We start from the raw sequence: 26996 nt of genomic DNA on the forward strand, positions 1-26996 counted from the left end.
GAATTGTGCAGATTTGTCAGAATCTTATTCAAAATGATTTACAGCTGTAATTACTGTCAAAGGTACTTCCACCAAGTATCAACTCAGGGGTGTGAGCACATACTCAATCAATTTTATTATAGAAACTGTTCTATACTTTTTCTTTCACTTTGAAAATGTCGAGCAGGTTCAAAATCAAATGATATTGTAGTTGTCACATGTGCCGAATACAAATGGTGGACTTTACAGTGAAATGCTTACTTACGAGCCCTTTCCCAACAATGCAGTTGAAATGTTTTAAAAAATTAACAAAATAACCATTTGAAATAGTAACACAAAATAACAATAACGAGGCTATATACAAGGAGTACCGGTACAGAGTCAATATGCTGGGGTACGAGGTAGTTGATTGAGGTAATTGAGATAATATGTACATTGAGGTAGGGGTAAAAGTGACCAGGCAATCGTGATAGATAATAAACAGAGTAGCATCAGCGTATGTGAAGAGTGTAAAAGTGTGTCTATTTGTGAGCGTGTGTGTGGCATCAATATGCATGTGTGTGTGTGTGTTTTGTGTGTGTGTGAATGTATGTAGGGTGTGTGTGTACATCTAATTGAATCCCCTTTTAGATAACATTTTAAGGCAGTGTGCAAGGGGTGTGTAGACTTCCACTAGCTACTGTATATGCGCGTTGGACACGATGGTAACGTACCTCATCAGACATGAGGGTGGCGATAGCTCGTCCGATCTCATGGTAGGACTTGGCTTTGCTTTTGGGCCCCAGCAGCACGAATAGGAACCTAAAAGGAGATGAAGAGAAAAGCAGAAGCATGTTCAATAAAAAGCCCAAATTGAATATAACTGGTGGTCACTAGTGGTTAAACTATATAAATATAGCATCAGCCTCTATGACATAGGAGATATCTATGAGAGAGATATGTGGTATATTCGGTGGATTTGCTAAGTTGGTTGTGGTGGTATCAGTAGGATACCTGGTAGGGACAGGGACCTCTGTCAAACCTCCCAACATGGCAGCCTGCTGCAGGCGGACAAACGCCACGAAGGGTGTGTCCAGGAAGTCCACCCCTCCGACCAGGACGTTAGACGCCTCGGCATCGCGTGGAAGCTTCTTCATCAACTTATTCTTCAGCTAAAGAGAGGGGGGGGGACAAAGATGGACAGAGAGAAAGAGAAAGAGAGGAACACGCACAAATATTGAGTGAGACAGAAAAAAGAGAAGGAAAGCAATGAGCCTTGACACACATTTGAGAGAAGTGGTGCTTGAAACGACTGTCCTTATCAAAGTAGTATGAGAAGAGCAGTAAAGGTACCGTAACAATGGACATTTCACATATCCCAAAGTTGTACACAGTTGCATGGATGAAATGGGGCAGCCGAGTACAGCCCGTCCCTGGCACATAGGCATTACATGCTGTATTGTGTGGCAACACCACTGCAGTTCGTATCTTTTTAGAAACAGATTAAAGCGTCTTTACCACTCTGTGAGTCACTATGACACAAGCGGTATGATTAACAAGACACAATAAAGCCCTTTCTGTTCATTGCTGTTATACACTTGAACCAGTCTACATAATGATATGTAATGAGAATGAGGTAGCAACAAAAAACATTAACCTCTGTGCAACTGTATACAAAAGAACAGGCCAGGTGAATGCATACGAGCCCTTCACTTTAGGTCAAGGGGAGACAGGGGTCCTAGTGGTTAGAGGCGCGAGCCAGCAACTGTTCGAATCCAGGGTCTGACGGGAAACAAAATCAGACAGGAAGTGAGCTGGAAACTGGAGGGTTGCTGGTATCAAATCCTAGATGAAATTGCCTGTCGTTGTGCCCTTGAGCTAGGCACTTAATCCCCACAACAACTGCTCCCCGGCGCCCAGTGTGGCAGACCCCTGCTCCAACCCGTATATGTATGTGTGTGTTGGGAGGGGTTGGGATACAGCAGAAGTCAAATTTTAGTTGAAACTTGTACAATTGACAAATAAAGTGATATTAATCTTAATCTCTTAATCTTAATAGACTGCTAAATTAAACCTAACGTCCAAGTGGTACACTGAGTACTTAGTCACAGTGAAATGCATAAAACTTAAGCAACCAGAGACCTCGGGTGTAAGGAGATGATTAACAAAGCAAGGCCTTGGTGTTTTATCAAAGACCAAATCAATTTGACGAATTAGCTACTGTTGTCCGTGTAATTCCAGGAGTTAGTTATTGTGTCTGTGTAGTTTCCGCAGGCTTCAGGAGGAGTGGTAACATTGTTACCAAACATTTGAGAGAGAGGGTCAGGGCTCTTATCGTCGTGTGTGAGGCTCAGACTTTAACAGTAGAGTGAGGCCGTGCTCTGGTTCCCACACACACGGTGTCGACTCCTTGACCCTGCATATTGTTACAGCAGGAGCTAAGATTTAGAGTGCCCGGGGAACAGCAATCGCTTCTTAAAGTTCCCGCTTAGATCTCTCTCTCACTCACACTCACACACACACACACACAGTTATATCCTCACCTGGTCTCTATCTGGTTGGTCAGAAAAGTCGTTGAGGCTGTTGGAGGTCAGGTTCCGATGGGCCGTGGCTGGGCTACCTGTGGGATCAGAGGTCAAGAGCTCAAAGACCAGGCCTGAGAGGGTTCACCAGGGTCGTGTTCATTAAGGCAAAAAACAGGAAAAAAATGCTTAAGGCCTTCTGAAACAGAAATTAGTGTTTCTTATTGGACCAGGCAGTCTTTCCCCATTTCAGTCTGTTTTCTTCATTTCGGTGCCTAATGAACACAATCCAGGGGTCAAACAAAGTCACAGGGATCAAAGGTAGATCGCAACTCCCAGAACAGACAGAGGCCCAGTTAGATTAGACTGATCTCAGAGAAGGAGATGAAGAGAAACAGAAGATGAAGAGAAACAGAAAATTCACAAGGCCTAATATAAATGTGGAAGGCAGCAAGGACTAAGTTAAGCTTTCGGGCTGATGCCAGCTGCAGTGGATCAGATGTACTGCCTGAAATCTCCCACTGCCGTGCCCTGTCTTTCACTGATCTGATGCCAACTGGTCATTCACTTGCACGGCAGAGCAGAGGGGGCACGGATAGTGTCTTATTAGTAGTCCATGATGGGGTTGGTGGGAGAGATAGACATTTTTCTTTAGCCTCTTTTAGCAAGCAGTATCAGACTCAGTGAGAAGGATGGCTTTACGTTGGAGTTGTGATTACCTATAAAAGTTGGTCAATAGCCGAGTAGCATCTACATTAGCTAATTGTTTGTTTGCTGTTTCTCTGGGCATGAAGGACTGTGACTTAGATGCTGTTTGATGATGCCCTTTTTTTGAAACATTAAAAAATGGTGGATTGTCATATCCCATGAGAATATACCTATGACAGTATTGTTTTCGGTCATCAAAGCTCATTTCAACAATATGAATGTGTGTCGCAAATTGTCTTGGCACAGACTATTGTGAAGGTATGTGTTATACCCTGTTATAAACTCTGTATATGAGTGTCATAACCCGCCTTACAAAAGTATCCCACACTAGGGTGCTATAATGCATTATAATCTGACTTAAATGGATCACATGTGCTGTAAGTGTTATAACCTGACTAACTGAGGTATCCCATGTGTTATAAATGTGTTCTGAACTAACTTACTAATGTATCCCATGTGTTATAAATGCGTTCTGACTTGACTTACTGAGGTATCCCATGTGTTATAAATAAATGCATTATAACCTAATTTACCAAGTTATTCCATGTGTTGTAAATGTGTTGACCTGACATATCCTGTTATAAATATATTATAACCTAACTTACCAAGCTATTCCATGTGTTGTAAATGTGTTGACCTGACATATCCTGTTATAAATATATTATAACCTAACTTACCAAGCTATCCCATGTGTTATAAGTGTCATGACATGACTTACTGACCTATCCCATATGTTATAAATGCATTATAACCTCACTTAACTAGTTATCCTCTGAACCGGTACTCCTGTATATAGCCCCACTATTGTTATTTACTGCTGCTCTTTAATTATTTGTTTTTCTTAACTCTTACTTTTTTGGGGGGTATTATCTTAGAACTGCATTGTTGGTTAAGGGCTTGTAAGTAAGCATTTCACTGCTGTAGTCGCCCATGTGACAAATAACATTTGATTTGATCCCATGTGTTCTGACCTGATTTACTGACTGACGTATACAATGTGTTTTAAATGTGTTCTGACCTGATTTACTGACTGACGTATACAATGTGTTTTAAATGTGTTCTGACCTGATTTACTGACTGACGTATACAATGTGTTTTAAATGTGTTCTGACCTGATTTACTGACTGACGTATACAATGTGTTTTAAATGTGTTCTGACCTGATTTACTGACTGATGTATACAATGTGTTTTAAATGTGTTCTGACCTGATTTACTGACTGACGTATACAATGTGTTTTAAATGTGTTCTGACCTGACTTACTGACTGATGTATACAATGTGTTTTAAATGTGTTCTGACCTGACTTACTGACTGATGTATACAATGTGTTTTAAATGTGTTCTGACCTGATTTACTGACTGACGTATACAATGTGTTTTAAATGTGTTCTGACCTGATTTACTGACTGATGTATACAATGTGTTTTAAATGTGTTCTGACCTGACTTACTGACTGATGTATACAATGTGTTTTAAATGTGTTCTGACCTGATTTACTGACTGACGTATACAATGTGTTTTAAATGTGTTCTGACCTGATTTACTGACTGACGTATACAATGTGTTTTAAATGTGTTCTGACCTGATTTACTGACTGATGTATACAATGTGTTTTAAATGTGTTCTGACCTGATTTACTGACTGACGTATACAATGTGTTTTAAATGTGTTCTGACCTGATTTACTGACTGACGTATACAATGTGTTTTAAATGTGTTCTGACCTGATTTACTGACTGACGTATACAATGTGTTTTAAATGTGTTCTGACCTGACTTACTGACTGACTGACGTATACAATGTGTTTTAAATGTGTTCTGACCTGATTTACTGACTGATGTATACAATGTGTTTTAAATGTGTTCTGACCTGAATTACTGACTGACGTATACAATGTGTTTTAAATGTGTTCTGACCTGACTTACTGACTGACTGACGTATACAATGTGTTTTAAATGTGTTCTGACCTGATTTACTGACTGATGTATATAATGTGTTTTAAATGTGTTCTGACCTGACTTACTGACTGACGTATACAATGTGTTTTAAATGTGTTCTGACCTGACTTACTGACTGATGTATACAATGTGTTTTAAATGTGTTCTGACCTGATTTACTGACTGACGTATACAATGTGTTTTAAATGTGTTCTGACCTGACTTACTGACAGACTGATGTATACAATGTGTTTTAAATGTGTTCTGACCTGATTTACTGACTGACGTATACAATGTGTTTTAAATGTGTTCTGACCTGACTTACTGACTGACTGATGTATACAATGTGTTTTAAATGTGTTCTGACCTGATTTACTGACTGATGTATACAATGTGTTTTAAATGTGTTCTGACCTGATTTACTGACTGATGTATACAATGTGTTTTAAATGTGTTCTGACCTGATTTACTGACTGACGTATACAATGTGTTTTAAATGTGTTCTGACCTGATTTACTGACTGATGTATACAATGTGTTTTAAATGTGTTCTGACCTGACTTACTGACTGATGTATACAATGTGTTTTAAATGTGTTCTGACCTGACTTACTGACTGATGTATACAATGTGTTTTAAATGTGTTCTGACCTGATTTACTGACTGACGTATACAATGTGTTTTAAATGTGTTCTGACCTGATTTACTGACTGATGTATACAATGTGTTTTAGATGTGTTCTGACCTGACTTACTGACTGACGTATACAATGTGTTTTAAATGTGTTCTGACCTGATTTACTGACTGATGTATACAATGTGTTTTAAATGTGTTCTGACCTGATTTACTGACTGATGTATACAATGTGTTTTAAAGGTGTTCTGACCTGATTTACTGACTGACGTATACAATGTGTTTTAAATGTGTTCTGACCTGATTTACTGACTGACGTATACAATGTGTTTTAAATGTGTTCTGACCTGATTTACTGACTGACGTATACAATGTGTTTTAAATGTGTTCTGACCTGATTTACTGACTGACGTATACAATGTGTTTTAAATGTGTTCTGACCTGACTTACTGACTGATGTATACAATGTGTTTTAAATGTGTTCTGACCTGACTTACTGACTGATGTATACAATGTGTTTTAAATGTGTTCTGACCTGATTTACTGACTGACGTATACAATGTGTTTTAAATGTGTTCTGACCTGATTTACTGACTGATGTATACAATGTGTTTTAAATGTGTTCTGACCTGACTTACTGACTGACGTATACAATGTGTTTTAAATGTGTTCTGACCTGATTTACTGACTGACGTATACAATGTGTTTTAAATGTGTTCTGACCTGATTTACTGACTGACGTATACAATGTGTTTTAAATGTGTTCTGACCTGATTTACTGACTGATGTATACAATGTGTTTTAAATGTGTTCTGACCTGACTTACTGACTGATGTATACAATGTGTTTTAAATGTGTTCTGACCTGACTTACTGACTGACGTATACAATGTGTTTTAAATGTGTTCTGACCTGACTTACTGACTGATGTATACAATGTGTTTTAAATGTGTTCTGACCTGATTTACTGACTGACGTATACAATGTGTTTTAAATGTGTTCTGACCTGATTTACTGACTGACGTATACAATGTGTTTTAAATGTGTTCTGACCTGATTTACTGACTGATGTATACAATGTGTTTTAAATGTGTTCTGACCTGATTTACTGACTGACGTATACAATGTGTTTTAAATGTGTTCTGACCTGACTTACTGACTGACGTATACAATGTGTTTTAAATGTGTTCTGACCTGACTTACTGACTGATGTATACAATGTGTTTTAAATGTGTTCTGACCTGATTTACTGACTGACGTATACATTGTGTTTTAAATGTGTTCTGACCTGATTTACTGACTGATGTATACAATGTGTTTTAAATGTGTTCTGACCTGATTTACTGACTGACGTATACAATGTGTTTTAAATGTGTTCTGACCTGATTTACTGACTGATGTATACAATGTGTTTTAAATGTGTTCTGACCTGATTTACTGACTGACGTATACAATGTGTTTTAAATGTGTTCTGACCTGATTTACTGACCGATGTATACAATGTGTTTTAAATGTGTTCTGACCTGATTTACTGACTGATGTATACAATGTGTTTTAAATGTGTTCTGACCTGATTTACTGACTGACGTATACAATGTGTTTTAAATGTGTTCTGACCTGAATTACTGACTGACGTATACAATGTGTTTTAAATGTGTTCTGACCTGAATTACTGACTGACGTATACTATGTGTTTTAAATGTGTTCTGACCTGATTTACTGACTGATGTATACAATGTGTTTTAAATGTGTTCTGACCTGACTTACTGACTGACGTATACAATGTGTTTTAAATGTGTTCTGACCTGATTTACTGACTGACGTATACAATGTGTTTTAAATGTGTTCTGACCTGACTTACTGACTGACTGACGTATACAATGTGTTTTAAATGTGTTCTGACCTGATTTACTGACTGACGTGTACAATGTGTTTTAAATGTGTTCTGACCTGACTTACTGATGTATACAATGTGTTTTAAATGTGTTCTGACCTGATTTACTGACTGATGTATACAATGTGTTTTAAATGTGTTCTGACCTGATTTACTGACTGATGTATACAATGTGTTTTAAATGTGTTCTGACCTGAATTACTGACTGACGTATACAATGTGTTTTAAATGTGTTCTGACCTGATTTACTGACTGATGTATACAATGTGTTTTAAATGTGTTCTGACCTGATTTACTGACTGATGTATACAATGTGTTTTAAATGTGTTCTGACCTGACTTACTGACTGATGTATACAATGTGTTTTAAATGTGTTCTGACCTGATTTACTGACTGACGTATACAATGTGTTTTAAATGTGTTCTGACCTGATTTACTGACTGATGTATACAATGTGTTTTAGATGTGTTCTGACCTGACTTACTGACTGACGTATACAATGTGTTTTAAATGTGTTCTGACCTGATTTACTGACTGATGTATACAATGTGTTTTAAATGTGTTCTGACCTGATTTACTGACTGATGTATACAATGTGTTTTAAAGGTGTTCTGACCTGATTTACTGACTGACGTATACAATGTGTTTTAAATGTGTTCTGACCTGATTTACTGACTGACGTATACAATGTGTTTTAAATGTGTTCTGACCTGATTTACTGACTGATGTATACAATGTGTTTTAAATGTGTTCTGACCTGACTTACTGACTGACGTATACAATGTGTTTTAAATGTGTTCTGACCTGATTTACTGACTGACGTATACAATGTGTTTTAAATGTGTTCTGACCTGATTTACTGACTGATGTATACAATGTGTTTTAAATGTGTTCTGACCTGATTTACTGACTGATGTATACAATGTGTTTTAAATGTGTTCTGACCTGATTTACTGACTGACGTATACAATGTGTTTTAAATGTGTTCTGACCTGATTTACTGACTGATGTATACAATGTGTTTTAAATGTGTTCTGACCTGATTTACTGACTGACGTATACAATGTGTTTTAAATGTGTTCTGACCTGATTTACTGACTGACGTATACAATGTGTTTTAAATGTGTTCTGACCTGACTTACTGACTGACGTATACAATGTGTTTTAAATGTGTTCTGACCTGACTTACTGACTGATGTATACAATGTGTTTTAAATGTGTTCTGACCTGATTTACTGACTGACGTATACAATGTGTTTTAAATGTGTTCTGACCTGACTTACTGACTGACTGATGTATACAATGTGTTTTAAATGTGTTCTGACCTGAATTACTGACTGACGTATACAATGTGTTTTAAATGTGTCTTGACCTGATTTACTGACTGACGTATACAATGTGTTTTAAATGTGTTCTGACCTGATTTACTGACTGATGTATACAATGTGTTATAAATGTGTTCTGGCCTGACTTACTGACCTATCCCATATGTTATAAATGCATTATAACCTAACTTACCTCGTTATCCAATGTGTTATAAATGTGTGGTGACCTGACTTACTGATGTATTGCATGTGTTATAACTGTGTTGTGACCTGACTTACTGATGTATTGCATGTGTTATAACTGTGTTGTGACCTGACTTACTGATGTATTGCATGTGTTATAACTGTGTTGTGACCTGACTTACTGATGTATTGCATGTGTTATAACTGTGTTGTGAACTGACTTACTGATGTATTGCATGTGTTATAACTGTGTTGTGACCTGACTTACTGATGTATTGCATGTGTTATAACTGTGTTGTGAACTGACTTACTGATGTATTGCATGTGTTATAACTGTGTTGTGACCTGACTTACTGATGTATTGCATGTGTTATAACTGTGTTGTGACCTGACTTACTGATGTATTGCATGTGTTATAACTGTGTTGTGACCTGACTTACTGATGTATTGCATGTAAATAATATATAATAATAATATGCCATTTAGCAGACGCTTTTATCCAAAGCAACTTACAGTCATGTGTGCATACATTCTATGTATGGGTGGTCCCGGGAATCGAAAACCCTGGTGTACAAGCGCCATGCCCTACCAACTGAGCTACAGAAGGTATAACATGTGTTATAACTGTGTTGTGAACTGACTTACTGATGTATTGCATGTGTTATAACTGTGTTGTGAACTGACTTACTGATGTATTGCATGTGTTATAAATGTGTTGTGACCTGACTTACTGATGTATTGCATGTGTTATAACTGTGTTGTGACCTGACTTACTGATGTATTGCATGTGTTATAACTGTGTTGTGACCTGACTTACTGATGTATTGCATGTGTTATAACTGTGTTGTGACCTGACTTACTGATGTATTGCATGTGTTATAACTGTGTTGTGAACTGACTTACTGATGTATTGCATGTGTTATAAATGTGTTGTGACCTGACTTACTGATGTATTGCATGTGTTATAACTGTGTTGTGAACTGACTTACTGATGTATTGCATGTGTTATAACTGTGTTGTGAACTGACTTACTGATGTATTGCATGTGTTATAACTGTGTTGTGACCTGACTTACTGATGTATTGCATGTGTTATAAATGTGTTGTGACCTGACTTACTGATGTATTGCATGCTGGAGCTTCGTTGGATCTCCTTTATCGGTTCCTCATGGCCAAGCGTGGTTGCATAAGGCACAGACTGGGGTTGGGACTGGGTGTGCAAGTGGGGAAAGGGCTGGGGGTGCTCATTGAGACTGCGTGCTTTAGTGCAGACAGAGAGAGACAGAGAGATGGAGTGACGGAAGAAAGGAAGGAACGAAGAAAGCAGGAAGGCAGGCAGGCAAAAAGTGAAGAGAACACGAGGGAATGTTAATCTGTGCAGGAGAGTGAGAGTACAGATAGAAGACAGAAAACTAGAACAATCTCACACTTCAAACTGCAGTACCATATTATTATTATTATTATTTAATGGCATCCAAGAAGTTATTGTCTTCTAAATAATTCAATCACATGCTTTATATTATAAAATGATATGCAAGTCGGAATATACTTTGGAGATAGTAGTATTTGGAAGAATAACAAAAACAAGTATCAACACTCAGGCATTAAAGAATGTTGCCAGTCACATTCACATTACTAGTTAAAACTATAGCCACCTAGATATATGTACCTGTAACATCTTTACTGCACTCAAATGATGGCATATAAAAGTTGAACATACACTACACCTATAGTATTGATGACCACCAGAGGAAAAAGGATGTGATTGGTAAAATTGATTGGGATAAGATAGGAATTAGGAGGCAAACAACAATAATAAAAAAGGCTGCACCAAACTGGCATCTACATTACCGTTCTGGTCTTGGTTGGAAAACAGCCTACTTGCACTGGACACTGTCTTGCCGATGTCAGCAAGCGAGCGCAGGTTGGACTTCTTGGTCTGGTGACGATGTTTCCGTAGCAACGTGTACATGACCTGATCCTTTAGCTCAGGCTTCAGCTGACCGATCTCGATCTGGCTGTCAGTGATCAGCTCTGATAGAGGATGGGGAAACAAGCAGGGGGAGGATAACAGAGAGACAAAAGAGGATGGAGAGAATGTCAATACTGAGGACGCTTGGTTTCAAAGTGCACAGTTTTGGGACGTTCCAATTCTAACTTATGGGAAGTATACTTGTCTTACCGACCACCTGTGGTAGAGTGGAGGCTTCCAGGTCCAGCAGGATGGTGCCTTTCTCAATGCAGGTCTTCAGCTCAAACAGACTGTGAAGGGACAATGTGGCCACGTGGGGCTTACTCCAACGCTCTCCTCCCTTCTCCACCTTCTCCTCAAACTTTATCCACCTAGAGAGAGAGGAATAGATTGAGACAGAGCGAAAGCATGAGAGGTGTGTGTGTGTGAGAGAGAGAGAGAGAGAGAGAGAGAGAGAGAGAGAGAGAGAGAGAGAGAGAGAGAGAGAGAGAGAGAGAGAGAGAGACCCAAAACGAGAGAGATAGAGGGAATAGCCTTAAGTTTGATTTAAAAATAATACTCATAATTACAACGATGCATGTGCACAGCAGGTCCTGCAAGGTACAGTAGGTCACATCACAATAAAGGTCTGTCGACAAAGCCTTTCATATCATTTCACTGCCAAATACGGGCCTCTGACAAAAGAAGACAAGGAGAATTTTCTTTTCTTTACAAAACAGCCCCTCTATGTTATTGGTTCATCACAGGTCATGAAAAATAGCAGCAGATGCGGGATGACACAATACAAATACTGGTAAGACTACTTTAAGGGTCCAGAGTAAATCATTTATAAGGCATTTACAAACTGTTTGCTCACCATTTAGTAATCATTACTCCCACATTTGTAAACATTAGTAAGTTAGTTATTCACACATGTATACTGTATATATTTCCTTAAACATCCTGTTTTGTGTTCTTACTCTTTTATCAGGTACTGCAGGAACATCTACCAATGGAATGCCCATATTTTTGGAGAAATTACAGTGGTCACTCAAACATTAATATAAAGTGTTTATAAAGCATAAATAGCACTAACTTTACATTAGGGACTGCAAAAACATTTTACTAATGATTAGTAAATGGTTTATTCATGCGGGAGTAATGATTAATAAATGGTGAACACACAATTTAAACACCTATTACAGACCCTTAAAATAAAGTGTTACCAAATTACTTTATATACTACATGTACAGAATGAGGGGGGGGATTGGACAGAAAGGCCTCAGAGACTGTCAGAAAACAACCTGTCCAGGAAGATATCACAAGATATCTGGGTTTTGAGGTTGGTTTCTGGGTCCTGAGGTTAAGGATATTTATTTATTTTATCTTTATTTAAGTCAGTTAAGAACAAATTCTTATTTTTAATGACAGCCTAGGAACAGTGGGTTAACTGCCTTGTTCAGGGGCAGAATGACAGATTTTTACTGTGTCGGTTCAGGGATTCAATCTTGAAACATTGCGGTTACTAGTCCAACACTCTAACCACTAGGGTACCTGCCCTGATATGTCCTGGGTTCTGAGGTTAAGGTTATGTCCTGGGTTCTGAGGTTAAGTTTATGTCCTGGGTTCTGGGGTTAAGTTTATGTCCTGGGTTCTGAGGTTAAGGTTGTGTCCTGGGTTCTGGGGTTAAGGTTATGTCCTGGGTTCTGGGGTTAAGGTTATGTCCTGGGTTCTGAGGTTAAGGTTGTGTTCTGGGTTCACTGAGGGAACAGAGCAGTGTTTCATCCAGATAAGAGTGAGCTAGTAGTTCACTCGAGGACACACTACTACCCTACGCACGCATTCATGGACACCAGGGGTTCCCAAACTGACAGTACTTTTGACAGTAATTCAGTCTGAAGGAAGTATGGTTTGAAGTGACTGAAATGCATGCATCAGAAAGATATAAGTTCAGAATATCATCAATATGTAACAATCCTCTTCCTGTGAATGACTGGACCAAAGCGCAGCGTGAGACATGTTCATGATATTTAATTAAAATTAGAACACTAGAATGAAAAATAACAAAGAGGAAAATGAACAGTTCTGTAAGGAAACTAACAATACAGAAATCACAAAACAGAAAATAACTACCCACAAAACCCCTGTGGGAAAAAGCTACCCAAGTATGGTTCCCAATCAGAGACAACGATAGACAGCTGTCCCTGAATGAGAACCATACCCGGCCAAAACAAAGAAATACAAAAACATAGAAAAGGGAACATAGAATGCCCACCCAAATCACACCCTGACCAAACCAAAATAAAGACATAAAAAGCTCTAAGGTCAGGGCGTGACACAATAATTTAGTATGAACCTCTTTTTCTCCCAGTTCGATTTAGTGTCTGACCTTTCCACTCTGTTCTATACCTCCGTGATTGGGTCATAATATTTTGTAGCCTAACCTGTAGAAAAGATAGCCACGCTTGTAGGAATAAAACACCGCTGTTTATTACAACTGCATCTAGCTCAATAAAAAAAAATAAAAAGAGTTTTAAAATCAGGCGACCCCCACATTGGGTCACGACCCCTACTTTGTGAAACACTAATGTACACACACAGTACATGTACATATGCATGCACACACAATCGCCCCTACTCAAGAATACATGTATACACACACACACGCTGCTGCCTTACTCACGCAATTCATACGGGAGCCGTTGCCTGGACTATAGCAGAGCACTGAAACGGGAAACACTTCAAGCTGAACTGTGTGTGTACTGGTGTTTTTGGATTTGAACACGATTTCCCAGAAACGCCAGCTCCATTGGTAGTCGTTTGGTCACAGCTGGGATGACAAAATCCGCTTTGGACTGGTTGCGGGAGACTGAGACCGAACTAGAGATGCGTGGATTGACTCATAACACGCAGTCCCCGCAGTTATAGCCACAGAGCCGGCAAGTTTAGGGTCATGAAATATTGTGTGGCTGAATGCCGGGTGGGTGGCGGTCAGGTTGAATAAAGAGAAAATACATTTAAACGATCATAACTGTATCAGAGAGAAAGACAATAGTTGAACAGTTTTGAACAAATTAAATTGTTTCAAAAGTAAGAAGAAGCGAGAGACAGAGAGAGAGACAGCTCTATTTACGTTGTTTTTATTTTTACTTTTACTTACTTAGCTAGCATCGAATGCAGCTGGCTAGTTTAGCCTACTCAAACAGAAAATGATGCTATGTTAGCTAGCTGGCTATCCAGCACTGGAACTCTTCCAAGTCAAGGTAAGCTTTTGGTTTTATAAATGTATTGCCACTGGGCCCACTAGTGTAACTGCTAAACTGCTTGCTGATGACTGTACACAGTACTGCATGATTGTAGTGGGTTTACAAACGTGTTCGTTCTAGTAGCTATGTTGGCTATGATGTCACAATGATGTAGGATGTGTGGGGTTAGCGGTCATGATAGGTTTGGGTTGAAAAGGTTTTTCACCTGGTCACAGTCAGCTATATATATATTTATTTAACTCAGCAAAAAAATAAATGTCACCTTTTCAGGTCCCTGTCTTTCAAAGATAATTAGTAAAAATCCAAGGACCTTCACAGATCTTCATTGTAAAGGGTGTAAACACTGTTTCCCATGCTTGTTCAATGAACCATAAACAATTCATGAACATGCACCTGTGGAACGGTCGTTAAGACACTAAAAGCTTACAGACGGTAGGCAATTAAGGTCAGTTATGAAAACTTAGGACACTAAAGAGGCCTTTCTCCTGACTCTGAAAGCTACAAAAAGAAAGATGTCCAGGGTCCCTGCTCATCTGCGTGAATGAACCTTAAGCATGCTGCAAGGAGGCATGAGGACTGCAGATGTGGCCAGGGCAATAAATTACAGTGTCCGTACTGTGAGATGCCTAAGACAGCGCTACAGAGAGGGACAGCTGATCGTCCTCACAGTGGCAGACCACGTGTAACAACACCTGCACAGGATCGGTACATCCAAACATCACACTTGCGGGATAGGTACAGGATGTTAACAACAACTGCCCGAGTTACACCAGGAATACACAATCCCTCCATCAGTGCTCAGACTGTCCCCAATAGGCTGAGAGGCTGGACTGAGGGCTTGTAGGCCTGTTGTAAAGGCAGGTCCTCACCAGACATCTCTGGCAACAACGTTGCCTAAGGGCACAAACCCACTGTCGCTGGACCAGACAGGACTAGCAAAAAGTGCTCTTCACTGACGAGTTGCGGTTCTGTCTCACTGGAGGTGATGGTCAGATTCGCGTTTATCGTCAAAGGAATGAGCGTTACACCGAGGCCTGTACTCTGGAGCGGGATCGATTTGGAGGTGGAGGGTCCGTCATGGTCTGGGGCGGTGTGTCACAGCATCATCGGACTGAGCTTGTTGTCATTGCAGGCAATCTCAACGCTGTATCTTACAGAGAAGACATCCTCCTCCCTCATGTGTTCTGCCATGGCCAGCGAAGAGCCTGGGGGGGGCATTCCCCCCAGAAATGTCCGGGAACTTGCAGGTGCCTTGGTGGAAGAGTGGGGTAACATCTCGCAGCAAGAACTGGAATCTCTGGTGCAGTCCATGAGGAGGCGATGCACTGCAGTACTTAGTGCAGCTGGTGGCCACACCAGATACTGACTGTTACTTTTTATTTTTACACCCCCTTTGTTCAGGAACACATTATTCCATTTCTGTTAGTCACATGTCTGTAGAGCTTGTTCAGTTGCTGAATCTTGTTATGTTCATACAAATATTTACACATGTTAAGTTGGATGAAAATAAACGCAGTTGACATTGAGAGGACGTTTATTGTTCCGCTGAGTTATAATATAATATTCAACCATGCTGGTCATTTATGAACATTTGAACATCTTGGCCACGTTCTGTTATAATCTCCACCCGGCACAGCCAAAGAGGACTGGCCACCCCACATATGCTCTCTCTAATTCTCTCTTTCTTTCTCTCTCTCGGAGGACCTGAGCCCTAGGACAGTGCCCCAGGACTACCTGACATGATGGCTCCTTGCTGTCCCCATTCCACCTGACTGCTGCTGCTCCAGTTTCAACTGTTCTGCCTTATTATTATTCGACCATGCTGGTCATTTATGAACATTTGAACATCTTGGTCATGTTCTGTTATAATCTCTACCCGGCACAGCCAGAAGAGGACTGGTCACCCCACATAGCCCGGTTCCTCTCTAGGTTTCTTCCTAGGTTTTGGCCTTTCTAGGGAGTTTTTCCTAGCCACCGTGCTTTTACACCTGCATTGTTTGCTGTTTGGGGTTTTAGGCTGGGTTTCTGTACAGCACTTTGAGATATCAGCTGATGTACGAAGGGCTATATAAATAAATTTGATTTGATTTGATTTAATATAATATAGAACAAGTAAAAACATAATAGACTGGGTATAATTCTTTTTTTTTTTTTTTTGCAATATTACCTACATGGAAAAACAGCTACCAAACGGACTTTAGCTAGCAAGCTAACTTGATAGCTATCACACTTGTGGATAAAACAGTGTAAAAATCGGAACATTGCTTTGACAAGCATTTGTAGTCCTTTGTCCTTCTTACAACACAATAACGTTAGGGTTCATGAGTTGCACTTCACTCGATCACATCGTTGTCATTGTAATCAACGTTCTACAGACACCGCAGCCATATTGATGTGGAAAAGTAGAATGGGAGCTAATCACTTTGAACGGGAGCAAACTATGAGTGTTTCGCCTAAATTACACTATAGTGGCCTGGAAACACCATAAGGCAATTATTTAGTAGGAAACAACCCTGCCGTCACCATCATGTCATCAAATTAACCTTATGTTGTCATTAGCTAGCAAAGTCCTGTTCAAAATAGCTAGCAACATTTGCTAGCTGAAATCCAGTGGCCTCCCCTCAATTTTAGCAAGCTAGCTAACATTATACTGAAACTAAAGTCAATCTGGCGATATCAAAAGTTTATCCTATTAATAATGTGCCCTATTTTGAAATGTCATCGCGTTTTTAAGCAACAGCAAGTAATCTGCGCCCATTGAGAATGCATGGAGTAGAATCCTCAGTTCGGAATCAGTTCTAAAATGAACAATCAAAACAATATTGTGTCGAAACATGCAACCGATTTAATGCCACGTTCAAAACAACTTGGAACTCTGAAATCTCCGACTTCCAAGCGTTCAAGACAACAGGGAACTTTGAAAGAAACCAGCTCCGACTGGGAAAAATAGTTTAGAACGGTCATCCAACTTGGAATTCCATCTTTCCAGAGCTCATGATTAAAACAAATTTAAAAATACTGAGTCAGAGCAAACGTAGCGAGCTAATACAGCCTGATACCAGTGCTGATGGAGGCCTAAAATCAGCATGTTGTTTGTGCAACAGTATATTTTAAATCAAAGAGGAATAGGAGAAGCATGGATATGTTGGCTATATGAATAAAGATTTAATGTAGCCAAAGATTATAGGGCCCCCTAGGAAACATGGAACATCACTTTGGTTCCTACCCTGTGACAATGACTCGTCCATGGCATTTTCATTCTTTGTCATGTCAAACACTGTATTCAAAGTGCCCACTGTTATTTATATTCTAACTATAGAATTATAAACATTCTATTTCCATGATTCCAAAAGTTCACCCAAGTGTTTTGATCTAAATCACAATTGCAACATTTGGTTAAATTTGGTTATTTTTGCCCATATCGTGGCAGTTGTGGAAATGATCTGAAATGAGTGAAGGAAATTATTTTAGGTTGAAGTTGAATTGAACAGTATAAAACAATCCGAAATGGAGAAAGACACATTAAAATAATTTAGAATATATATGTTGCCACCCCTAGGGTCACTCACTACTCATAAAGCAAATTTAGAACTTTTATTAATCAAAAACATAAAATACCGTTATACTGTCAAAAATACCATATGATATTTTGGCCATATCGCCCAGCCCTAGCTAGTAGCTGTTGAGAACCTAAGTGGGCATTCTGTGGGCACACTATACCTCTGTGAAGTAGAAAATGCAGCCTAATGTAAGCTAATCATAGACTGCACTGATATTAATTTCATCTGTAGAAGTGGTGATTTAGCTACATTGATTATCAAGATGTGTATTGATTGTGAAAGTGTGATACTCAACTCTTTGTACATAATAGATGATGTAGGCCTACTGAATATTACAGTTTGGTTTACATGTATTTTTCCCCGTACAAATGAGTGAGCAGGATAGAACGAGGCACCATCACTATAAGAACATGGACAACTGTTCTACAATTTACATTCCAGCAGTACCAACAGACGGCTCCAAATTCAGACTGCACCTTACAACACACAACTGCTACCATTTAACCACTGCACTAGTCTATTTATATATTACCAAGTATGTGTTTACATAACAGTTGACCACTTTCCACAAGTATACTGCATGTATTCTTTATCTGGATCCCAATTAGGAAAAATATTGGATATGGTGACATCTTTGTAAATCGTTTCTTTGTTATTTGGTCTGGGTGCAGTTCTCAACTTGAATGTTTTCCTTAGAGAAGGTTACAGAGACTACATTGTATTCTTGTTTATCTCCCAATAAACCTTTATCTGACTTGGTATTTGTAACCGAAACGACTTGTGCTGTATTTATACCAGGGTAGTCCATACGTCTTCCTGGATATCTGCCCTCAAGTAGGTAGGCTCATTTGGAGTGAAGACCTTTACATTTTCCCTTTTGTACATCGTTACAACACTGAATATATATACATAATGACATTTGTAATGTGTTTATTCTTTTGGAACTTCTGTGAGTGTAATGTTTACTGTTAACTTTTATTTATTTTACTTTTGTATGATCTACTTCACTTGCTTTGGCAATGTTAACATGTTTCCCATGCCAATGAAGCCCCTTGAATTGAATATTCAAGAAAAGTTTAGTTTAGTCAAATAAATCTAAAACCATTCCATAAAGTACAATATGCTAGGTAAATTATGAACAATTATGGTTTCCCACACAAGTTTATTGTTGTCCACACAAACGTCCCGTATTTACATATGATTCATGTGTTTGGTTTGTGTGTGTGTGACAGTCTTGTGTGTGGCACAGCGGGAGAAAGTAACCCAACCGACTCAGGCTAGTTACGATAACCTATGGCAGCAACAAGTTTGGCAATCATACTCTACCATCTGGTAGTGCCTGTCTTGACTTCATCAAATCGTTGTAAATAAGCTAGCTAGCTACAATAGCAAGCTAAGTTTGCTAGCTAAAGTAGCAAGGCTAACTTAGGTTATTTTGAGGCATACAACAACTCCATTCATATGAAACAAGACTACCTGTTGATTGATCATTGTAGCCTACTCCTCGTTTAGCCAATTTAATTTTTATTCAATTTTGCATTGATTAGAAACCTCCCACTTCACTTGCTACATATGGAACATCAGACTAGCGCCGCTTTGATTGACCAACAATAAATAACATGTTATGTGCGTCTTTTTTATGATAAAAACGGTCATAAAACGTATTATTAGAATGTAAAATGTCATGGTCTATCCTTGTAGGTTATGTAGCAAAGTCACAGCCTTTAGCATTTAAAAGCCAAAGCCTTTAAAAAAAATAGGCCTGTTTTGAAATATTTGTATGAGTACTCTGCCAAGGATATCGACTCTGCCGCTCGAGAATGCTTTTGTGGCTCAGTCGATAGCGCGCTGGACTTCGGGCTAGAAGGTCGAGGGTTCGAGACTTGCTTGCTCCCTGCCGTTTCATTACACTGGGGTCAGAAGTGATCGGACCATGCATCCACGACAGTGCATGTGCCCGGCCAGTGAGCGCGGTCCTATAAGACGTTGAGACGCAAGCTCTTTGAAAGGAGCGAGTAGTGTAACGACCCTGGGTCGCGCGGATATCGACTGCCACTTGAGCATGCTTTTGCGCACAGTCGATAGCGCGCTGGCCTTCGGGCTAGAAGGTCTTCGAGACCTGCTCCCTGCTTGTTACAATACTAACGTCCGTTCGGATATTCGAATATCCGTGCCGATCCCTAAAACCTACTGTTGGATAAACACAGCTCTCAAACAGAGAGAACATCAAGCACAGATGTGTTGTTATGAGTCCCTCACCTATATGATGTAGATAATATGACTTTGATATACCACAGCTGTGGGTGTTGGTGACAAGGGGGTTAAGATTAGAACGCCTTGAAGGCACAGGGTCAAAGAGGGTTAACTGTGTAAGACCATGATGAGTGACTATGATTTACTGACCAACTGACTGACTCTTGGACTAAAGGAAAGGGTCAGTGTGTGTTATATACTATAATTGTCCTCGAGGGTTAAATTTGACTGAACAGAGAGTGCTTCTGCTTCCACATAAGTACATCCAATCAATTGACACAACATACATATTGTGTGTGAGTGAGAGAGTTCTTTCTTTACAAAACAACCCCTCTATGTTATGGGTTCATCACGGTTCACAGAAAATAGAGGGGATGTGGGACGAAGCAATAAAAATACTTGTACATTTTACCTTTATTTTAATCAGGGAGTCAGTCATACGGAGATCAAGGTCTATTTTACAAATGAGCCCTGAATTACAGAAATTATAAACATCAATATCAATACAAAATGCAAGCTGAAAAAAAACACGGTCATATTGTTTTATTTTTAAACACGGTCATAAAAAAACGAACATTCATCAGTAATAAAGTCCTTAGTCAGCTTTTTGAATTGCCCTAGAGCAGTGGTCACCAAACTTTTCTGAGTCAAGATCACTTTCTGAGCCAGAATGCATGCCGAGATCTACCATTTTATTACGCATTACTTAAAAAGCACAAGACTATTCAACATTAACTAATTAAAAACAGTTCTGCAGCAATGAGGTTAGCGCAGTAGGCTATTTTTTCTACTGGAGTGATGGCCGGCATCTGATAGTCAGTCTGAGGGAGGGAGCAGCGGTGAGGCTGCCTCTCACCCGACTCACCGTCCCTTCTTTCTCCCACTCTCTGCTGAGAAAAGGGGACACAGTCTTCCAGCTGATGGCGAAACTTAAGTTCCACTGCATTACTTGTGCCTCACGCACCAATTAATGTTGTTACTCCTCTGACCAGGGAAAGTGAAATATTACTTGATATTAAAAAAAGACAAGCTGCAAATAACGCAAGCTTATCGAAATTAGGAGTTTATGGTTTATCAAACTGTTGAACAGAGTGTTGAACAGAGTGTTGACAGTGCTGAATATCAACTTAAACATGAACTTACTCAAAAACAGCAGCCCTGTATCTGTTGAGTCTCGCTCTAGTTATGGTTTTAAAAGTTTTGAAACCTCACATTATCAACTTCGCTGTGCATTCGAGGCTTAGTTTTACAGTCTATGGCGCTACGAAACTGTGCAGACACTGATCTGAGCTGATTGGCCAGTGGTAGGGTTATAGCTGCACTTGATGTGCTCTCTTGCCCTACCGGGTAGGCAGTGTTCTGCACTAACCGCCAACAGCGAAAAAAAAAAATATAGGAACGTAAGGCTTTATCATAGTTTTTTTTTAACAGAAATGTTTGATGATCGCCAAGGAATGGCTTGGAGATCGACCGGTTGGTACAAAAGCATCACATTTAAGAACATTTTGAAGATTGTTCCACAAATAAGGTACATGAAAACTAAAAGCTGATTTACCTAACTCAGTAAAGACCAATGGAATTTCCAGAGTTAATCATCCCTGAGACCAGGTGTGGCATGTCTAACGTTTAGTAAAGATGCCAAGTAACTTTTAAAGCAGTTACATGCAGCCTGGTCTAGGACAATTGAGGAAAGCCTCTGAATTCACAGTGAGTGAGCAACAGGTCAATGAAGAGGGCAGGACAATGTATTTTATCCATACAGTTAACCACATCATTTATAAACTAGGAAGGCAGCAGAGGCAAATGTTATGACCTGGTCTAAAACCCGACTGATGTACATTTAGAATACATTTAAAAGATCAGATTTAAGCTGAGAATTAATCAAGGATTCTAATATTTTAGCTTGGCAAGAAAGTTGAGAAACAGGTGGATTAATTATTTAGGTCACAAGGGTCACCACCTTTGAAGAGGGAGTACATGGGCTACTTGGGGATATTACCAGATAAAATCGTCAGGTTAAAAATATGTGTTAATGATTCAGCAACAAGGGGAGCAGAGAGCTGCAGCAAAAATAGATCAAGCATATCTGCCCCAGTGGATTTAATTTTTTTTTACATCAATCTTAAGCAAGGCATCTAGCACGTCACAGATAGTAAATTGTTCAAATGAAAACAAAGATTCTGTCGAGTCAGCTAGAGTCTGGCAGAGGGAAGAGCAGTCGATTGACTGACCAAGGTCAGTTAAACCACCGTTTCTCTCAAATATAAAGCCTTCAAGATAAAAATTATGATTAAAAGCATCAGTTATCCCATTTCTCAGTTATGATGCAATCAGAGAGAACATGCTTAGGCAGGGAAGAAGAGGAATTTGTACGCTTCAGTGCATTTACTGTTTTCCAAAATTGAGAAGGATAACCAGCAGAGTCAGAGCTTAAAAAGTAGCTTGATATAGCCTTCTTAAATCAAGATACTATCCGTTTCTCAATTGTCTGAAAGAATGCCAGTCCACTAGAGTCAGTCTTCCTTGCTTTGGCCCAGGCCTGATTTCTCATCTGAATGAGCACAGATAAATCCAAATAAAACCAAGGGTTAGATCTATCTTTAACTCTGAATTGTTAAAAAATGGGCATGTTTATTTGCCAGAGGAATAGATATGGAGAATACATTTTCTAGGGCTAATTCGGGGTCAGGAATACAGGAGAGTGACTAAATCAGAGTAGAACATGTCATGTAAAAACCATTGAGGAGAGAACTTTAAAAAAAAAAAAAGGTTATTTTCTTAATTAAACAAGAACTAGTATTTTGCTGTTTATCTTATACATACTATGGGCTAATAATCACTGATATCATATGGAAATACAGCATGATATTTATTTAGCTTATTAATAAGAATAGTTTTCACATTTAGCCAGGTGGGTTTTGAGATCAATTGAGTAAGATTCAAATCAATGCATATACTCTTAAATTGATCTGAGGCCAGGGATAGCCAACCCAGATTCAAATCAATGCATATACTCTTAAACTGATCTGAGGCCAGGGATAGCCAACCCAGATTCAAATCAATGCATAAACTCTTAAACTGATCTGAGGCCAGGGATAGCCAACCCAGATTCAAATCAATGAATATACTCTTAAACTGATCTGAGGCCAGGGATAGCCAACCCAGATTCAAATCAATGCATATACTCTTAAACTGATCTGAGGCCAGGGATAGCCAACCCAGATTCAAATCCATGCATATACTCTTAAACTGATCTGAGGCCAGGGATAGCCAACCCAGATTCAAATCAATGCATATACTCTTAAACTGATCTGAGGCCAGGGATAGCCAACCCAGATTCAAATCAATGCATATACTCTTAAACTGATCTGAGGCCAGGGATAGCCAACCCAGATTCAAATCAATGCATATACTCTTAAACTGATCTGAGGCCAGGGATAGCCAACCCAGATTCAAATCAATGCATGTACTCTTAAACTGATCTGAGGCCAGGGATAGCCAACCCAGATTCAAATCAATGCATATACTCTTAAACTGATCTGAGGCCAGGGATAGCCAACCCAGATTCAAATCAATGCATATACTCTTAAATTGACCTGAGGCCAGGGATAGCCAACCCAGATTCAAATCAATGCATATACTCTTAAATTGATCTGAGGCCAGGGATAGCCAACCCAGATTCAAATCAATGCATATACTCTTAAACTGATCTGAGGCCAGGGATAGCCAACCCAGATTCAAATCAATGCATATACTCTTAAACTGATCTGAGGCCAGGGATAGCCAACCCAGATTCAAATCAATGCATATACTCTTAAACTGATCTGAGGCCAGGGATAGCCAACCCAGATTCAAATCAATGCATATACTCTTAAACTGATCTGAGGCCAGGGATAGCCAACCCAGATTCAAATCAATGCATATACTCTTAAACTGATCTGAGGCCAGGGATAGCCAACCCAGATTCAAATCAATGAATATACTCTTAAACTGATCTGAGGCCAGGGATAGCCAACCCAGATTCAAATCAATGCATATACTCTTAAACTGATCTGAGGCCAGGGATAGCCAACCCAGATTCAAATCAATGCATATACTCTTAAACTGATCTGAGGCCAGGGATAGCCAACCCAGATTCAAATCAATGCATATACTCTTAAACTGATCTGAGGCCAGGGATAGCCAACCCAGATTCAAATCAATGCATGTACTCTTAAACTGATCTGAGACCAGGGATAGCCAACCCAGATTCAAATCCCCTAAATTGACAAACTTCGAGGATGGTTAAAGACTTGGATATAGCACCAATAGCATCCACCATGGCAGCAGGGGGGCTGTAAATCTTAGCAACAAATACATGTGTATTATGGACACATCTACATATAGAGGGTTCACCCATAAAAGTATTAATTAATTCAAGGTTTATACAAATATGTCCATTCCATAGAGAATTCTGTCAGAAAAACAATAGTCCAAACCGCATGCCTCTACCATATGGCTCAAAAGTTACATACATACAATTTACACAGAGAATGTTCATGTTCAGCATGTTCAGAGTGAATTGAATGTCATCACAGGCAAGCAGTAGTGAAAAGAACTTAAGTAAAAAATACTTTCAAAAGTACTACTGGAGTATCTGTACTTTACTATTTTTTACTTCACTAGATTCCTAAAGAAAATTATGTACTTTCTACTCCATACATTTTCCCCAGACACCCAAAAGTACTTGTTACATTTCAAATGCATAGCAGGACAGGAAAATGGTCTAATTGACACACATTTACTGTATTAAGAGAAAATTCTGGTCATCCATACTGCCTCTGATCTGGCGCTCACTAAACACATGCTTCGTTTGTAAATTATGTCGGAGTATAATTAAAACTAAATACTTTTAGACTAACTCAAGTAGTATTATACTGGGCAGCTTCCCCTTCAGTCATTTTCTATTAAGTTATCTTTACTTTTACTCAAGTATGACAATTGGATACCTTTGCAAGCATGATCAAAAAGTGGTCACTGCTCAATAAAACTATTTGGCTCTTGTTATTTCATCAAAACTGTCAAGTACAGTTTATATTAAGGTTATGATATTGTAGAAAACAATCTAATGATTCATTCTATGTAATTTACAATGAAAAAGGGCAAAGAAAACTCGCCTCCGACATCTAACTGCCCTACCTCGCCTCCGACATCTAACTGCCCTACCTCGCCTCCGACATCTAACTGCCCTACCTCGCCTCCGACATCTAACTGCCCTACCTCGCCTCCCACATCTAACTGCCCTACCTCGCCTCCCACATCTAACTGCCCTACCTCGCCTCCCACATCTAACTGCCCTACCTTGCCTCCATTTAGGCCCCTTGAGGGGAGAGAGGAGACAGAACTCAGGGACAATCACGTCTATAGGGGAGGGAGGAGACAGGCCTCAGGGACAATCACCTCTATAGGGGAGGGAGGAGACAGGCCTCAGGGACAATCACCTCTATAGGGGAGGGAGGAGACAGGCCTCAGGGACAATCACCTCTATAGGGGAGGGAGGAGACAGGCCTCAGGGACAATCACCTCTATAGGGGAAGGAGGAGACAGACCTCAGGGACAATCGCGTCTATAGGGGAGGGAGGAGACAGGCCTCAGGGACAATCACGTCTATAGGGGAGGGAGGAGACAGGCCTCAGGGACAATCACCTCTATAGGGGAAGGAGGAGACAGGCCTCAGGGACAATCACCTCTATAGGGGAGGGAGGAGACAGGCCTCAGGGACAATCACCTCTATAGGGGAGGGAGGAGACAGGCCTCAGGGACAATCACCTCTATAGGGGAGGGAGGAGACAGGCCTCAGGGACAATCACCTCTATAGGGGAGGGAGGAGACAGGCCTCAGGGACAATCGCGTCTATAGGGGAGGGAGGAGACAGGCCTCAGGGACAATCACGTCTATAGGGGAGGGAGGAGACAGGCCTCAGGGACAATCACCTCTATAGGGGAAGGAGGAGACAGACCTCAGGGACAATCGCCTCTATAGGGGAGGGAGGAGACAGGCCTCAGGGACAATCACGTCTACAGGGGAGGGAGGAGACAGGCCTCAGGGACAATCACCTCTATAGGGGAAGGAGGAGACAGACCTCAGGGACAATCACCTCTATAGGGGAGGGAGGAGACAGGCCTCAGGGACAATCACCTCTATAAGGGAAGGAGGAGACAGACCTCAGGGACAATCACCTCTATAAGGGAAGGAGGAGACAGGCCTCAGGGACAATCACCTCTATAGGGGAGGGAGGAGACAGGCCTCAGGGACAATCACCTCTATAAGGGAAGGAGGAGACAGACCTCAGGGACAATCACCTCTATAGGGGAGGGAGGAGACAGACCTCAGGGACAATCACCTCTATAGGGGAAGGAGGAGACAGGCCTCAGGGACAATCACCTCTATAAGGGAAGGAGGAGACAGGCCTCAGGGACAATCACCTCTATAAGGGAAGGAGGAGACAGGCCTCAGGGACAATCACCTCTATAAGGGAAGGAGGAGACAGGCCTCAGGGACAATCACCTCTATAGGGGAGGGAGGAGACAGGCCTCAGGGACAATCACCTCTATAAGGGAAGGAGGAGACAGACCTCAGGGACAATCACCTCTATAGGGGAAGGAGGAGACAGACCTCAGGGACAATCACCTCTATAAGGGAAGGAGGAGACAGACCTCAGAGACAATCACCACTACAGAGGAGGGAGGAGACAGGCCTCAGGGACAATCACCTCTATAAGGGAAGGAGGAGACAGGTCTCAGGGACAATCACCTCTATAAGGGAAGGAGG

General features: G+C 40.2%; 1 protein-coding gene and 1 long non-coding RNA gene across 4 annotated transcripts in view; both read right to left on the reverse strand.

Moving 5' to 3' along the window:
- The window catches only part of LOC118373185 (electrogenic sodium bicarbonate cotransporter 1-like), a 96457-nt gene that overhangs the window by 42211 nt on the left and 27250 nt on the right, over positions 1–26996 (reverse strand). For all 3 annotated transcript variants that reach the window (XM_035759268.2, XM_035759267.2, XM_035759265.1), the window contains exons 5-9: positions 11338–11498; positions 11007–11189; positions 2502–2578; positions 973–1130; positions 693–780 (exon numbers count right to left, since the gene is read on the reverse strand). In XM_035759268.2, the coding sequence (XP_035615161.1) occupies positions 693–780; positions 973–1130; positions 2502–2578; positions 11007–11189; positions 11338–11498 (667 nt within the window). The remainder of the gene's footprint in view (positions 1–692; positions 781–972; positions 1131–2501; positions 2579–11006; positions 11190–11337; positions 11499–26996) is intronic.
- LOC127931788 (uncharacterized) lies at positions 8933–10996 on the reverse strand. Its single transcript, XR_008143018.1, has 3 exons — positions 9879–10996; positions 9502–9587; positions 8933–9329 (listed from the first exon to the last, which is right to left on the reverse strand). It is a non-coding gene; the product is annotated as an uncharacterized LOC127931788 (long non-coding RNA).

Source organism: Oncorhynchus keta, chromosome 9 (genome assembly GCF_023373465.1).
Source record: "Oncorhynchus keta strain PuntledgeMale-10-30-2019 chromosome 9, Oket_V2, whole genome shotgun sequence".
Lineage (NCBI taxonomy): Eukaryota > Metazoa > Chordata > Actinopteri > Salmoniformes > Salmonidae > Oncorhynchus > Oncorhynchus keta.